General features: G+C 45.4%; 1 protein-coding gene across 8 annotated transcripts in view; it reads right to left on the bottom strand.

The window, feature by feature from the left end:
- ATP11A (ATPase phospholipid transporting 11A) overlaps positions 1–18,211 on the bottom strand; it is a 170,137-nt gene that overhangs the window by 65,517 nt on the left and 86,409 nt on the right. For all 8 annotated transcript variants that reach the window (XM_058548505.1, XM_058548507.1, XM_058548508.1 and 5 more), the window contains exons 3-6: positions 11,300–11,389; positions 10,391–10,471; positions 4,532–4,639; positions 480–608 (exon numbers count right to left, since the gene is read on the bottom strand). In XM_058548505.1, coding sequence (XP_058404488.1) covers positions 480–608; positions 4,532–4,639; positions 10,391–10,471; positions 11,300–11,389 — 408 coding nt within the window. The remainder of the gene's footprint in view (positions 1–479; positions 609–4,531; positions 4,640–10,390; positions 10,472–11,299; positions 11,390–18,211) is intronic.

Raw genomic sequence — 18,211 nt, 5'->3', positions numbered from 1 at the left:
TGTAATAAATTAATTACAATTTCAGAAAATCTCTATTAAGCTCTTTTAATAAAAAGACACTCACTGAAGTAACGGTGAGGCAAAATCTAGACTCACGGTGACTCTTCACATAATTCCAGGCTAGTAAACACACGAATTCTGACTGGTAAAACGAAAGTTTCCAAATTCCAACCATCTATTCATTACATCCTTAATTTGATGTAATGTAATGTAATGTAATTTACCTCCGCTAAATGACACAACTAAATAAATAACACGAAGCTTTTTCTGTTAACCTGAGATGGGTGGTTGTTACACACACTGAAGGTGGAAAGAAAAAAGTGGAAAATAGAAAGAAGCAAAAGGGAGGAAACAACGTGGCGGCACGACTCTCTATGACCACTGAGGACACGGCGCTGTCAGACACGACGTGGTTCTGGCCACACATGCTGGGGACGGAAGGACGGCCCAGATGGGGTCCCCAGTGAAAGGCACCTTACTTTGTGACTCGATTCTCCATCCAAGCTGGCAGTTGTCACATGGCAAGTCCCATCTCCGCGGCTGCTGGAGAGGAAGACCAAGTCACAGGGGAAGGTCTCATCCTCCTTGACCATGACAATGTCCCCAACCTGCCAGACAGACAGACAGACATTAATGAAACCCACCTCTGTGCGGTGGCTCCACAGTGCGGGGGATTCTCTCTCCACAGTGTCAGCCGATACTCACAGACACCATCATGGTGTTTGTTTGCAGGAAGATATGAGGATGCTAACTCGACTCTAGAGAAAGATCGCTTCCCAGGCATTCTGCCCAAACCAAGGAAAGACCAGGTGAGGTTTTGATGCCAATTTTAGATCCGGGAAGCACCCAAGTGCACTATGACAGAATATTTTGCAACGGAAACATAGACAAACATCCATAACAGGATTATCCTTGACTCAGCCCAAGCAGGACAAGTTCAAGTGTTTGTTAATGCATCCGAGTGGGGTTACTCCTGCAGGAAGGTGCTGATCTACAGCTAGGTGTTCCATAAACCAGGTGAGAGTTCTAAGAGCTGGCCGAACAACAGAACCAAGACCCTGTCCAGACCACATGAGCATGACTAAGAAGAAAGCAGAGGTGGCGATTATACCGCAAAAACTAAAGTGAAAATGAGCCACAGAATGTTTGCCATACAGATTTTAAGTAAGACGTAATCATCACAGTTTTGTTGTCACCACCAAGGAAGGCATCTGAATGACCACTCAGAAAGGCCCTTTTCTCTGATCGTGACTTTGGACTGTGCATCTGGAAGGTAAATGACCATCCAAACCCCACAAATTGGGTGGCTAGCTCGTGGGTTCAATATCCTTCCAATAGGTTGGACGGTCTTGCTGCTACTTACAAGATGCTCGCAGACTCGGGACATCACCAAGCTTCCGGCTAAACTACACGTGGGGGTCCCTGTCACACCACATATGGTCCCAGCTCACACTGAGTGTCTGAGAACTTAAGACTGGAGGGTTACTCTCTCTCCCCCAATAGAATACGGGTTTAGTGAAATGCCTATCAAAATCCCAGCAAGGATTTTTGTAGACGTTGATGAGCTTATTCTAAATTTAAGTGGAAAGGCGCAGGCCCAGAGTGGCTACAGCAACTAGAAGAAGAAGGGCGTGGAGGAGTCACTGCCCTGTGAAGGCTCGCTTTGCAGCTGCAGCAATCAGGACGGTGGCAGCCTTGGTGGAGCACTGACACAGAGACCAAGGGAAGAGAACAGAGAACCCAGAAACAGACCCGCAAACACACTTAGCTGACTCCTGACAAAGGTGCAAAGCAACTCAGCGGAGGAGGGACGGCCTTCCCACAAAGGATGCCAGAGCCATCGGGCAGCCAAGGCAGAAAAAGGAACTTTGACCTAAACCTCACACTTTATACAAAAACTAATTCAAAATGGATCACAAGCTTAAACACAAAACGTGAAACTATAAAACTTTTAGAAAAAAACATAGGAGAAAATCCTTGGGCTCCAGAGTTAGGCACAGAGTTTTGGTTTTTTTTTTGTTTTCTTTTTTGTGAGGAAGATTGGCTCTGAGCTAACATCTGTGCCCATCTTCCTCTCTATTTTGTATATGGGATGCTGCCACAGCACGGCCTGACAAGTAGTGTGTAGGTCTGCACTCGGGATCCGAACCCATGAACCCCAGTGCTGCCAAAGTGGAGCACACAAATTTAACCACTACGCCACCGGGCTGGCCCCCAAGCACAGAGTTCTTAATCTTGATACTAAAAGCATGACCCATGAAAGGAAAAATCAATAAATTGGACTTCATCAAAATTAACAAGTTTGCTTTTCGAAATACCCCATCAAGGTATTTCTGATAAGGGACTAATATTTAGAGTATGTGAACTCTCAAAATTGAACAGTAAAAAACCCTCATATAATCCAACTAGAAAATGGATAAAAGATATGAAAAGTTTTTTTCAGGGAAAAGAATACACAGATGGCAAATGAGCACAAGGGCCACTGGGGAAATGCACATTTAAACCACACCGAGACATCACAAGGACTGAAATAACAAACACGCCAACACCCAGGGCTGGCGAGGATGTGGAGCAACTGGACTGCTCATACGTTGCTGGTGGGGTGCAAAATGGTGCAGACACCTGGGAAATGGCCTGGCAGTTCCTTCCAAAACTAAAAACGGATTCACTGTATGACCCAGCAACTAACTCTTGAGTTTTTATGCCAGAAAAATGGAAAGTACATTCACACAAAAACCTATACACAAATGTTCATAGCAGCTTTACCCATAATAGTCCCAAATTGGAAAATACCTACATGTCCTTCAACTGGTGAATGTAAGGACTGTGGTCCACCCTGCACACAGACTCGGCAACAAGAGGAAGGCACCACTAATGCACACAACGGTGAATCTCAAGGGAACTGGGCTGAGCGAAAAGAGCCAGTCCCTAAGGTTACAGACTGTATGAGTCCAATTATATAATGACATTCTTGAAATGACAAAATCTTAGGGATGGACAAATTAGAGAGTTTCCTTTTCCACCAGCCTCGGGCACCCTCCGAAGGCCTGCGTCATTATGGCCCACAAGAGCCGAAGCCTAGTCTTGTAGGGACAGCCTGATCTTTCTTCTTGTCTCAGGGTCGATTTAGAATCCTCTCTGTTAGAACAGGCCAGATACACAGCAGACATTCTCCATAGGAGATCAGTGCATTAAAAATTCAATTTTCTGCTTGTAGACACTGCTTAGGTCTATTTTTGTTTGTTTCTTTCTTTTTTTAGGAGAGGATAAGTGGCCCTGAACTAACATCTGTGCCCATCTTCCTCTACTTTGTATATGGGACACTGCCACAGCATGGCTTAATGAGCAGTGTGTAGGTTCACGCCCAGGATCCAAACCCTGGGCCACTGAAGTGGAGCACGCAAACTTAACCACTACCCCACCAGGCCGGCCCCCTAAGTCTGTTTTTTAAGAAAGAGATGTTTATTAAAAATATGGAAGACTTTGCAAAGGAAACATAGTCATTAAAGGAAACTGCATTTAGGGCCTGAGGTCTAAAAGAGCCCGTTAACATGTGCTCATGGTCCCCACGCAGGTGAGGCCTGTCCTCCCAGCCCCTCTCCTCTGACCCCATGACCACTAGGAAAACACCGCCAATTGAGGCTGACTGAGGGGAAGTTCAGAATCACTAAAACATCTGGATGGTGAAATTTATTAAACCACGAAAATGTGGTTTAAAAACTTAAAGATACATACAGCAATGTGTATAATTCATGAATATGATTCTGTAACTTCCTGACAGCCCTGCTCGGTTTCTGGCCAGGAAAGCAGCCCAGAGAGACGAGGTATTGCCTGGCGAGCGGGGAGGGCGGGGCTGCACAGCAGGAGGCAGGAGAACGGCCAGGCTCCGCCCCAAGGCTCCAGCTAAGCATCACCCAGGACAAACCTTGAAATCACCCTCATCATTTGTGCACATACAGGCATTTCTAACTGGCCATGCAGGTTTGAAGATAATTCAGACACATTTAAACACGTCGTGATACATCTAATACTCCATCAAAAAAAAGAAATTAAAACGAAAACTTCAGTGAGGTTTCTGCCCCAATCTTCATAAATTTCTACCTAGTGGAATTTATATTAATACGATTTGCTTTGTTCTAAAACAAATGTTCTAAAAGTGTTCCAGAGTGTTCTCCGTCTTGACTGGTTAGTGTGACCTCACACACTCAGACACCCGGCGGGAGTGCCGATCCCGGGGAGGCTGTGGGGGCGGGTAGGAAATCCCTGTAGTTTCCGCTGGATTCTGCTGTGAGCCTAAACCTGCTCTAAAAAATAGAGTTTATTAAAATTTTAAAAATAAATAAAAAGTTTTTAAAAAGACAGCAGGCAGAGCCTGACTGAAGTGAGAAGTATTTGGGGAAGAGGTTGGGCCTATACCCCAAAAAACAATTTCAGACAGAGGTTTTGCCAAAGAAAATAAAACTCACAACGTTGTCCCTTGTTCTTGAACTGCTCTTGGTTTTAAGCGGCTAAACCATCAGCGGTCACTCACCCTCAGCTTCCGGCTCTGCTTTCGGACCAGCTTGCCGTGCTGGATGAAGTGCACGGAGCACTGGTTCATGGCGTTGTCCGCTTTATGGCGAAGCCAGTCTTCATAGCCCTAAGAAGAAAGAGAATCCCATGTGCGGAGCCAGAGCGCCGTGGAGGGGCCTCGCTCCAAGCCCATCCTTCTGGACTTTGTGGAGACTGGCGCTGACCTTGGGTCCAGTGCAGGAGCTTTAGCCCGCTGGACGAGCAAGGCCTCGGGAAAGCCACGAGTCTCGTTGGGTCTCCCATTCCCACACCGAGACCCACTCACTCGCAAGTCCTGGCGCTTTTCCCTCACAGGGATCCTAAATCTCCCACTTCACGTCCCAGCCGCCCTGTGGTCAAGGCCCCACCCTTCCCTGGCCTCCAGGAGGCCGCCCTCCCTGTGTTCTTTCACCAGAATGAATGGGCCACGACGACCCCCGCCCCGCCCCGGGAGCCCCGACTCCACTCCATCTAACGGGAGCTTCCCAAACTCTCTCCTGTCAGTACACGCGTCAAATGCCCAATCTCGAGTCCCCAAGGGACTGCGCCAGGGTGCTCACTGCCAGGGCCACGGCCTGGGGTCCCCGAGGGCCAGAACCGGCTCACGGCTGGGGCCCGGGGCTCCTGCTCCCCTTCCTCCAGGCACAGGCCCTCGCTGACCCGGAGAGTACGTCAGAGGCTCCACCACCAGCACTGTGCTGCCCCCACAGGGCACGTGTGCATACACGAGTGTGTGCGTGTGTACACGTGTGTGTACCCATGCCTTCTTGGTGTCTGCCTCCCTCACCAAAATGTCTCCTGCTCAACAGTGTCATCTCCAGGGCCTAGAAAAAGGCTCAGTACATGGCAGAAGCTCAATACAGACTGTAGAAGAAAGGAATAAAGGAAACGTGTAACGCAGGAAATTAGCAAAGAAAATACTTTCTAACGACAGGCCTGGACCTGTGTTCCACCCAGTGTTTCTGGACCTGCCACCTGGCCTTCTCCTCCCACCTGGCGCAGGAGGAAGGGTTTCATTTTGGGGAACAAAATCAAGACATAAATAAAAAAGCAAAAGAACTTTCCAAAATTAGTTTTTACTTTCTATGGTACAAAAAATTATATGTTTTGTGGACAAAATAGAAAATAAATCACCTCCTAAAAAAAGAAACTAAAAAAGTTCTAATCCTATTGCTCAGTAAGAAGTATTGTTAACACATGAATTTAAGTATATATGAACACAATCTATGGAGGCATATTTCTCAACATCAGGGTCATACTGTACACACTAGTCCACTTTGTACCCTGTGTGTATCATGGACATTTGTCCACGGCAATTCGGGTTGCTTTAAATTTTTGTAGTTATAAATATACTCTGACAAATTTCTTTGTAACTACACGTTTGTACATATCCATGACATATCCTTAGCACAGATTCCTAAAAACAAAATGTCTGAGTCAAACATGAACAAGAGTTTTAGGCTTTTCATATGAATCGCCTAAAAGTCCTCAAGAAACTTGGGGCCGAGGCTATTTCCACCAGCTGACCTTGAATGTTCCACCTTGAAAGGCACAAGCCAGCCTACAAACACCCCCTGACTGACTCTTACTGGGTCTGGCACCCCAGGCTCAGCAAACTTAGTAAATTGCCCGACCCACTCTGCGACACCCACAGAGGCCTCACCCGTCTCCACGCACATACGCGTTCTACTGATCCTAACAAACACTGGAAATTATCAATATCAGCTGTTCCCACGTAAACTCGGACACTGCAAAAGCAGCCTGACCTAATTCTCATAACTAACAACTCTGCTAAATCCTTTTGCTTTTAAACAGGCACAATACAGAAATTCAAATTCTTTCCCAAATACAAGTTTGGGAAAAATATACACATGTGGCCGAAGAGTTTGGTGCAGAATTCTGAAAGAAGCGACACTAGGAGGTGCAGCAGGTAAAAGTCTTCTACGTTGACTAACATGCCTTTCGAGTTGGGTTTTATGGATGTGAAAGTGCGTTTGGGTTAAGGATGATGAATTCTGTCTTCTCTGTGACATTTCTCAGCACATGAAAGGAAAACTAGGCGCTTGAGAGCCGTCTACATCTCCAGATGTGGCCACACACAGCAACACACACCGCCACACAGAAGTGACATTTGTGGGTCCCATCACAGTGCCTGTGAGCACATTTGTGGGGAGCAGGGCTCTGCGTGATGTGCAGGCCGCAGAGGGAGCAGGCACAGCAAGCGTCTTCTCCCTGACCTGCCCACCTGACAATCTCTGCACTGGAGTCTCCTCGAATAGGAGAGACACCAGCAAACCCGGGTGACAGCACCTCCCACTTTCGGAAGCTAACAGGTCCCTGGGGATGGAGGGCCCAGCACGAGGGACTTTCCCCAGTTGTGATCCTTACAGAGGGACCCTGGATGTCTGACTGCTTTTCCAGACATTTCTCCCCAATTGTTAAAATATTCTCTTTGTAGGAAAATAAAAGGACTGGAAGGAAGCAAAGGGCAGATGATTCCTGGGTTCGTCAAACCCGTATTTAACACCTAACACCAACTGTGTGCTCGAAACAAATGGCATGATCCCTATTGCTGTGGTTCTCTGGATCTGTGGGAAAGTCAGTTACATAACAGCGAGATTCGTGACACCAACAAGGAGCACCCAGTCCTGGGGTGCGGGGTCTCAGGGGATGCAGAGTGTTTGCCCAGAAAGGCAGAGATGATAACGTGGGGAAACGCCAAGAGGCGGCAGGAGCGGACGTGGGTGGGGAGCTGGGAACCAGCCAGCCTGGGGGCTGAAGCGTGTGGACGCAAGGGCGAGGAGCACCAGGCGGGGTCAGTGAGTGAGGCCGTCCGAAGGGCTGTGGGTGCCTGCGCAGGCTCACTGAAAGCTGCAGGACAGAGGCGGCCAGACGTCAGATGCTGCTGAGCGCCAGGTGAGAAGAGCATGTAGGAGCCAGCCAGGCAGCGGGCTCCACGGAAGGGGGCCTCTGAGCTAAGAGGGGAAGGGAACTGATGCCCAGCATGAGCGGCTGAGGCCCCTGGGGAAGGCAAGACTGAGGGCAGTTAGGTCTTCAGGTCTAAAAGCTGGTGGGTGGAGGACGTCCAGACGCAGCTGGTGAAGGTGAGGAGGAGAGGGAAAGCGACAAGTGGACAGAACAGGAAGCAGGTGGAGGGGGGAGGCTTGAGGTCACCCCTAAAAGCCAGGGCTCGGTCAGAGGAGGACAGTGGAGCGGCTGTGTGGAGGAGAGGGGGGACCGGGCAAAGGTGGAGGCAGGGAAGCTGAAGGCCACTGTGGGAATGGGCAGTCCTGGAAGACCAGAGCTCCAGAGAGAGATGACCTCACTTCATCCTCTCCACAAACCCCTGGGGGGCTGCTGCCTGTGCCCCGAGGGGTCCCAGCCAGGCCAAGGTGACCCTGGGCTGGGAGAGGGCAGCACTGGGCCCAGGCCGGCCTTGCGCTCGCAGCCCACTGCTCTGTTTTCCACCACACACACGATGGTGTATCCACGACCTCGATGAAGGATATCTGGGTTGTCCCTAGTTTTCTACCACAAAGACGGCTGCAGTGAACAACCCAGGGCACACGGCCTGGTCTCTGTGGTCCATTCTAAGACACACACACAATATATACCAAATGTACAGACTGCACACCGTCTATACCAAGCGTTCCTGGTACTCACGCCCTCGACTTTATCAGATGTTCCCAGATCGTTCTCCAACATGGTTCCACGAGGCTCCCATCACAGCATGTGGATGCCTGTGTCACCACATTCTTATCCCCATCAGCTCTTCAGACTTTCACATTTAAAAGCCAATTTAACAGGTATGAAGTAAAACCACATTGTTATTCAAAATCTGTATTTCCAGATTACTGGTGAGTGAAAAATAAAAGCCAAATTAACACGAAGCAGTCATTAAATGCTCCTCGAAGTTCTGCATTAAAAAAATACCAGTCCAGAGGTGCTTGTATCAAAGACCAGCCAGACCAGCAGGAGGCGGATTGCGGGCACTCACACACACTCTCGAGAAGGCAGCCTCGTGACTCATTCCACATCCTTCCTTAATCTCAAGTAAATCCCTCTGTGATCTGTCACCATTACCACTGTCACCCAGTGGCTGCCTTCACACCCTGCATGTCTCACGTAAAATATACGTTTCAGTTAAAGACTAACACCAGAAAAACATGGCTTCATCAGCAAGAACTGACCATCAAGAATTTAACTAGAGGGCCGGCCCCGTAGCTTAGCGGTTAAGCGCGTGCGCTCCGCTGCTGGCGGCCTGGGTTCGGATCCCAGGCACGCACGGGCGCACCGCTTCTCCGGCTATGCTGAGGCCGCGTCCCACATACAACAAATAGAAGGATGTGCAACTATGACATACAACTATCTACTGGGGCTTTGGGGGAAAAAAAATAAATAAATAAAATTAAAAACGCTTTAAAAAAAAAGAATTTAACTAGAAGCTTTCGTTTTGCAAATTATCCAGATGTCTCAAATGAAAGATTGACCTATCAACACCAAAATGCAAACATCACTGGGTTCAAGAGTTTGCAGCAGAAAAGGGACTTGTATCTAGAACCTATAAAGAATTCTTGCAACTCAGGGATAAAAAGACAACCCAATTTTAAAACAGGCAAAGGATTTGAAGACATTTCTCTACAAATGGCCAATAAGCACACGTAAAGATGCTCAAATATCATCAATCACTGAGGAAAAGCAAATCAAAACCCCAAGGAGACACTTCACACCTCTAGGATGGCGACAATAACAAAGATGGGAAGAAGTGTTCGCGAGGAGGCAGAGAAACCGGAGCCTCACACACTGCTGGTGGGAATGTGAAATGCTGCAGTCACTGTGGAGAACACTTGGGTTTCTCAAAACCTCTCAAAACCTCAGTTCCTCAAAACATTAGAGCAATTCTTCTCCCACATTAGTAACCAAGAGAATTGAGAACCTCCATCCACACAAAACGTATGTGAATGCTCATAAGAGCGTTATTAACAACAGCCAAAAGGGAGAAGCGTCCCAAATGACCATCAGCTGATGGATGGATAAACACGTGGTCTGTCCACATGACAGAATATTATTCAGCCTTAAAAAGGGATGAAGCACTGACACATGCTACTATGTGGATGAAGCTTGAAAACATTATGCTCAGTGAAATAAGCCAGACACAAAAGGACACACCGTGTACGATTCTGTTAATATGAAATGTCCAGAACAGGCAAAGTCACAGAGACAGAAAGTACATTGCTGGTGGCCAGGGGCTGGGGACAGGGGAATGGGGAGTGACTGCTCATGGGTGCAGGGTTTCTTTTTGAGGTGATGGAAATTTTCTGGACCTAGATAGTGGTGATGGTTGCAGCACTAAACTGGCTAAGAGGATAGCGGAAATAACTGAGACGCATTCTCCTTACGTTAGTCACTGGCTCTAGTCACCAGGTGCAGAAAGAACAACTCCATCCAGAGTGAGTGAGTCAGGAGCTGGCACGCTCTATCACAAAGCCACATCCTAGACCCTCTGTGTGTAGCAGGTCCTTGTGGCTAAGACAGCCGAGAACACAGACAGGTTAAGCAACTCATCTACCACAGGACACTGTCTCTGCTTGACTCAGAATGTGAAAACCATGGCTTCCTCCTCAAACTCAAGGGGCACCTAACTACCCAATAATTACACAATATCTCTGTTTTAACTCAAGTATCAATCTAAAACAGTTACAAAAATGAATTTCTAGAACTTAGTTAAATTTTCTATGAAAGAGCTAAAACGAACCAGATTGCTTTGGATAAAAGGCGACATCATATAACACAGGTTACTTACATAGGACTTTCTTCCTTTTGTCCGTAGAATTCTTACCTGTTTGATAGCTGTGACAGTAATGACAAAGAACAGTGGAAGTCCACTCGTCACTGGACTTGTGGGTGTGTCAATAATCAACTGCAATTAAAAGAGAATCGTAGAACCATTTTCAAAAACACACATTAGTGGCTTTAGACAGATGGGCTGGCCCTGTGACACCAACACCCAATGCCTGCTTCCACTTATTTTAAATCGCTTTCTTGTCACCTCACTTGATCCCACCACTAGAGACAAATTAGATGAGAAGTAAGTCGTCCTACTTTCCCAAGGCATATAAAACCGAGGGCAGTTCTCTTTAATTAAGGGACGTGCTTACAAAGCCACATTAGCCGTGGCAAAGACACAAGCCTCATTCCAGGGTACATTTTAATTTAATTTAAATCATTCTGCTCCTGGTGCCACACTTTAATTACATTATTTGGATAATTTGATGTTGGGGAAACTTTCAAAGTCCCTCAACTGTATTTTGTACGATCGTGAAAAATTAGACTGTTCTTAACACACTGACCTATTCCCTCATTCACACCCCACTGTGGTTTTCTCTCTTTTTACTTTCTTTCTGTTTTCTTTGGAGCACTCAGGAAGCAGATAAGTATAATAATGCTCAGCATGGCTGATGAATTTCTCCTAAAGATCAGGAAGCTCCTGATGCCCCCGCAGGACTGGAAGGTCAAGGACAGAGGCGGCCAGGGCCGACATGAACACGGAGTGCTCATGTGTGTGTTAGCCCATAGGTCTCTCTGAACCAACGCGCTCGTCCTTGAAGAAAATGAGTGAAGGCACTGCAGTCAGAGGCACCAGGTCCTCACTCCCCCTTACTAGCAAACCACAGTCAATCACCTGAGGACAAAAGGTCACTTACCTAGATTTACATTTGAGGTCACAGAAAAAGATGACCGGCCTTACCTGGACCAGAAATATGATAAGAAAATAAAAGTTGGCTATTCTTCTGAACTGCTCAAATAAGTTCTTGGGTATGAAGTTCCAAAACGTGTACTGCATAAAAGAGAAACAAAAAGGTGTCATTCTGATCACCTTTCCCTTTTTGCAGGGGTACCTTGCCTCATAAGTAGCACTGGATTTCAAAGTGCAAAATGTTTAGTTTTAGATACAAAACTCATAATTCAAAATTTAGAGTGTTTGCAGATATTTTATCAATTTGTTGACTACAAAAACAACCTGTTAACACAGAGCATGCACCCCAAAAGCAGCATATGTGAAAGACCTAATTCCAGACAACTCAAGGTAACACCAAGTAGCTTAATAGTTTTACTAGTAAATGTCCTTCATAAAATATAAACCTATGATCGTTAACTCAGAACATACATGTTTAGCATTTTTCCTTGATTGTAATTTTTTGTAAGCTCTCTCTGCTGTGACATTGTGACTAGGTGGTGACAGAAAGCTAAAATAGAAGTCACCATTACTGGGTGGTCCTGCCCCAGTCTGGAGGCAGCCCCCACGCAGTGGGAGAGTTCCACAGATCCACACGGAGGAAAGCCCTTCCTCCATCTGGAGGGAAGGGAGAGGTACCAGGGAGAAGAGTCCTGGCCACCACTTATTCTCCAAACCTTTCATTTTTGCCTCAGGTGGAGAGTTGCTCTAACTTTGTGCTGAAAACAACAATGTCCCTGATGTCACTAACCTAGAGTGAACACTGAGCCTGGAAACTGTTTTTACAATTCCACTGGACGAGTTTTTGCCTTTTAGTGATTATGGTCTACTGAAGAATGAGAAGGCACTCTGCCCCCTGCACGGTGGTCCTCGCCGTCTCTCCGCATCTGAACAGCACCACGTCAGCTCTCATCAGGGGGCACGCTGTCACTGCAGATTCAGACAGCTATCAGACTCCCACCGAGAGCTCCTTTAATGCCAAGGTCTCAAACACAAGCTCTTGAAAATGTAATATAATCACTAAGGCCTGGCACGGCGCTAAACTATCCAACACATTCTGAAAGTGTTTTTCACACGTACTTCACAGCACATCCACGGTTTCAGAGAAAAGCTTCTTCACCTGAAGTTTCCGACTGCTTAGAGAGATATGAGGAATTTTCTGTTCTAATTTACATTGACAAGGCGATTTTACCTTTCATGATGATGTTCATTAATGAGGGTGAAAACAAAGGAGTGGTCCCCCACCCCATATTTTCACTTCCCTTCTCAGGGTGGCCCCAGTAAATAGGGCTGAGGAACTCCAAGAGGGGCTCTGGAGGTTCAGAAAAGAAATTAATTTTCTAGGTCCTCCCCCACCCTGCCCCAACACCCTTATCTTCCCTGTATTGTTTGACATCAGTCCTTCATGGGCTGTGTGTTTTGCAAATATTTTATCTCAGTCAGTGGCTTCTTTTTAATTCTCTCAACAGTGTCTTTTGAAGAAAAGAAATTTTTTATTTTAATTGAAGTCCAACTTATCAATTTTACCTTTCATGGTTAGTGTTTGTGGTGTTGTATCCAAAAACTCACTGCCAAACCCAAGGTCACCTAGATTTCTCCTGTTACCAGCTAGGACTGTTATAGTTGTGCATTTTACATTTAGGTCTGTGACTGATCCATTTCGAGTTAATTTTGAGAAAAGTACAAATCTGTATCTAGACTCATTTTTTTGCATGTGGATGTCCAGTTATTCAGCACCATTTGTTGAAGACTATCTTTGCTCCATTGTATTGCCTCTGCTCCTTTGGCAAAGATCACTTCACTATGCCTGTGTGGGTCTATTTCTGGGCTCTGTTCTGTCCCATTGCTCTATTTGTCTGTTCTTTCACCAAGACCACACTGTCTTGATTACTGTAGCTTTAAAGCAAGTCTTGAAATCGGGTAGTGTCAGTCCTACAACTTCGTTCTTCTCCTTCAATGTTGTGTTGGCTGTTCTGGGTCTTTTGCTTTTCCATATAACCTTTAGAATCAGTTTGTGATATCCACAAAATAACTTGCTGGATTTTGATTGGGATTGTGTTGAATCTATAGACTAAGTTGGAAAAACCGACATCTTAACAACATTACGTCTTCCTATCCATGAACATAGAATATCTCTCCATTTCTTAAATCTTTGAAGTTTTTCATCAAAGTTTTATAGTTTTCCTCATATTTATTGTACATATTTTGTTGGAGCTATACTTAAGTATGTATGTATGTATTCTTTTCTTTTCCTTTTTTCAGGCTAATGTAAACAGTGCTTAATTTCAAATTCCAATTGTTCACTGCTGGCATATAGGAATGCAATTGACTTTTGTATCCTGCAACATCGCTATAATAGCTTTTAAGCTCCAGGAGGTATTTGTTGATTCTTTGGGATTTTCTACAGAGATGATCATGCCTCTGTAAGCAAAGACAGTTTTATTTCTTTCTTCCCAATCTGTTTAACTTTTATTCCCTCTCCTTCTCTTATTGATTAGCTAGAACTTCAAGTAGATGTTGAATAGAAATGGTAAGACAGACATCTTTGCCTTGTTCTCAATCTTAGGGTGAAAGCATCTAGCTTTTCACCATTAAGAAACATATTACCTGAGGGTTTTTTGCAGATGCTTTTTGTCAAGTTGAGGAAATTCTTCTCTATTCCTAGTTTGCTGAGAGTTTGTATCATGAATGGGTGTTGGATTTTGTCAGATGCACACTAAGTTTTCTTCATTTGAGTACAACCAAACTAAGAACCAAAAGTCAGGTGTCTTGGACAGAAACGCAGCCACAGAAATTGAGAGAGACAAACACACAGCCAGAGCTTCACTGCCTCTGTTTCTCAATCAGAAAAAAACAAAAAACCCCAACTCTGACTGCCAGTAAAAGTATAGGCATTTTCTTCTTTAAAAATACCAAGAAGAGATCTGAATTCTTAATCTGCTACCCCTACCTCAGGACAATTTGGCTACTCGATGGGTTCCGGAAATATTTACTCTTTATCATACTATGAAAAACGTGGACTTTGGAGTCAGACCCCAGTTAAACCTTGGTACTGACATTTAAAAATCCAGTAAACTTTAGTAAATTATTTAGCGATTGGGTTCTAGTTTTCTTGTCTATAAAATGAATACAATAGATGTGCCTGGAAAGAATGTCGCGAGGATCGAAGTTCTGGCTCAAAGTGGTCCTCAAAAAATTATACAACCTGAACAAACAGTACAATCGCAATCAATCTTTTTAAATTTTTAAGAAAGATATATATTTTCTCTTAAATGGGCCATAATGGAAAAGTCAGTTACTTTCCACGAACTTTTAAAAGAAAATATTAAAGAAACATAAAAGTTATGATGTAATCACAGCTTTTACGTCTCATTTTCCTGTTTCCGTGACTAACCTAGAATGAACTTTTATTCTTCATACACTTCCTTTCTAAGAGATACTGACCCCAAAATGGAATTGTCTTTAAGGCGCCCCCCCCCCCCGCCCCGGGGAAACCAACCTTATTCACCAGCTCCCAGGCCAACACATTTATCACCTTAAACAAAACATTTCCCCAAATACCTATAAGACATACTCAGCAGCAAAGTCACATTAACGGAAAAAGTTCCTACTTAAAATCCCATCTTCTATCTACTGAAATATCTACAGAGGAAAATTATATGCTGTTTATGATTTGCTTCAAAACGACCTTGGGGAAGAAAACAGAGGCACAGACGAAACTAGTCTGGCCAACTGGTGGTAACTGCGGACAGCAGGTGACAAGTGCACAGAGATTTACGGCACTACTCTCTTTATTTCTGTATATTTTGGAAAGTTTCCATATAATAAAATAAAATGCCATCTTCTACAACCCTTCCAAACATGCAAGTTTTAGCAACCCCAGGACACTACGTAGATATGTCGTCTGATCTATTTTAACGTTACTATTTCAGGACTCCCCTTCAATTTCCCAAATTCTAGTCTACCAGGGAACCAGCACAGATTTGGAATTTAAAACCCCTTAAATGATTACTTTATTCTGATCAGGTGCAGAAGGCCCATGCCGCAACTTAGATGTTATGCTTTGTAATCTCCATACTTCACAGAATAAATTACTGTAATAAGTTGTTACTGCTGATTATTATTGTGGTCAAAAAGAGGGTTATTAATTCCTGATGACATATGGTAAGAAAAGTGAGGAACCAATGACGTAATATAAACATTCATGACCATTCTGATACGTCAGTGCCACACAGACAAAATAAAATGAGCGTTTCATTACACATATAAGAGCTGGTGAACTGACAGTGGTGGGCCAATGGTACATTTTTCATCCTTGTTAAATTGTAATAATCTAAACATTTGCTTAGACTTCTGGGCCACAGTATAATGTAATCCTCTGACCTATACTCAGGTATCAAGTCCTACCTTCTGTTGTGATACAATCAGTAGAACAGTACTTATTACTGGAACCCCTGGTATCGAGACACAAGCACAGAATAAACTGGGTTTTTTCTGCTATAAGGAAGCTGTGAAATCTGAGTTGATTAGAGCATCTCTCTTTACTATAACAGCCATTTGGAAGGATGCTGAACTATACAAGACAATTACTATTCCTTGCATCTCTTTCACATCACAAAAAACTTCACACTCGAAGTCTTTGCATATGCTCAGGGTTAGTCAGCGAGATGAGAACGCCTCATGAGCATCTGAGCTCGGTTCTGCCCACTCTCTCCTCCTCTGTGTGAGTCACCTCTGGTTCTGTGCGACTCGCTGGGAGTGTGGTTCATGACAAAGAAGAAAGTCACACCAGATCTACCTTTAGTCACATGGTGAACAGAAAAACTCTAGGAGATAAGCCCTGGGGCCATTCTTCTCCACCAGCTGCCAGGAAGTCAAACAAGAGCACCTGGAAACAACCTGAAGCCTGGGCCCTCATGTACCTGGAAACGGATCCAGCATCACAGCTGTGCACGGGACAGTCCTATAAATGCACTGGGCCAGTCACCGATATCCCGGGGAAGGCCATCAACTCACATGGAGTTGAGGTTTCTCTTTCACTTACGAGTGGGAGATGGGGATGTAAAAACAAAATTATGCCCAAATTCCTGATCACTGATGTTAGAAAATGGGTGAGCATCATGATGGGCTCATAAGAGGTAATGCCGGCACTGCAGAGGGAGCGCCGGGCTCAGGGTCAGACGCGTGGGTGAGGGGCGGCTCACTGGCTGTCCTGAGGCTCAGTGTCTTCGGGAATAAGCGGGTACAGTAAGTAAGAGTGGCCTCACAGGGTTGTTTTAGAGCTTAGATGATGTGATTGGCATGGAACACTCCCTGTATCTACTATTGGTAGACTGGTAATTTTCCCTTCTCAATAACCAAAAGTAATTCAGCTTTCTTAAAGGTATGGAGTGACAGTATCAGCCGAGCCTAATATTACTTTTGTGGTGTCCTGAGGGCAGAGCTAGGAGCCACGTGAACTCTGTGCTCAAAAGTACAATTCCGTGAAATTGATGAAGGAGTGCCCCATCGTCCCCTTGAGTCCAGCATCTGCCTGCACGGGGAGCTCAGGCAGCCATACGGTCAGGACCGCATCTGGTCAGTAGACAAGGCCAGACACCGCCCAGTGCGTCTCCCCCAAAAGGAAACGGGACTCAGACCAATCCCCGCTCACCAACAGCGGCGCTTCTACAGACAGAAATTAAACGGTACTTTTCACACATCCTGAGGTGTTTCTAAATGAAAACAACTATGTGCTCTAGATTTCCAAGTCAGGTGATCTAAATCAATGCCCCTGTCCACCCCGCTACTGGCTCAGATGCTAAGTCCTCGTCTTGTTGAGGGCCCCTTCCGTACCGAATTTGACAAGTAATAGAGGTTGTGTTATACGTAATTTTTCCTAAAATTACATGCCATCATCCACTTGGAACTGACAGTAAGCCACTGATCCTGCCTCTCTGAGGAATGAAGATCACTCCCTGCACAGGCACGAATTTGAGAGCACAGGCTCCTTTCCACGCTGGGCTGAGATGAAGGCTGTTGAACTCCACCTTCTTCTGGGTGGATCAGCCTGATCTGCCTCCTGAAAAGAAGCTGACTTAATTCTATTAGTTTTTCCTACTCCAGAGCCTCCTGGAACGACGGAGCTTTCCTGAGGAGAAACAGCTTTGAAAAGGCCCCCAGGAACCTGTAAGTCTGTATCCAAACCCACCCTCACGACCTCCCCAGCACAGGGTTTCCTTTGTCAGAAACCAAGGAGGCTCTGGGGGCTCTGGTTCATGTAGGGCAGCTGGGGACGAGAAGGTGCCACCGCAGGGAGAGAACAGATGGTGGTTTCTAGAGCGAGAAGGTGAGACAAAGCATCTCAAAATCATCGCTGGCTACTGGCTATGGGGCACTTAGAAAAAATAAACATAAAAATAATAAATTGGCTCTGAAACTTGAATCAGGTAACAAAGGGGTCAGGAATGGGATTTAGAAATCACTGCCTTCAGTTATCTCCCTCAAAACACTGACAAAGATTTTATGATAAATAAAGTATCCTTCAGCTTCCAGTTACATTCTACCAAACACATCAAGAAGGTCCTTAACAGCGCCAATCAACCAGCTGCTTTGGTTACAGAAGTTTCCTCTGCATGGCCCTATCGAGAACTTTCCATATCAAGCTGAAGGAGCCTGGGGCTGGGACTTTCAAGGCCCAAGCTTTGTCCCTGGAGGGAGAGCCCAGCTGCCAGGGGATATGTATCAGTGGCCGAGGTGCCTCTGACAAATGTCCTACACAAACCAGACACTGGGCAGCATGAGCCGGTTTCCTGTCCCATCACCTGTACCCCGGACTCTGGACAGGTGCACACCTGGCACATCTTAAGGTTTATTAGCGCTCTTCCCATTTCTTGATGTATTGGTACGAACAAGAGTAAATTTTTAAGAAATATGTTTGAGATG

This window comes from Diceros bicornis, chromosome 9 (assembly GCF_020826845.1).
Source record: "Diceros bicornis minor isolate mBicDic1 chromosome 9, mDicBic1.mat.cur, whole genome shotgun sequence".
In the NCBI taxonomy this organism is placed as follows: Eukaryota; Metazoa; Chordata; class Mammalia; order Perissodactyla; family Rhinocerotidae; genus Diceros; species Diceros bicornis.
This window is presented reverse-complemented; position numbering and strand designations above follow the sequence as displayed.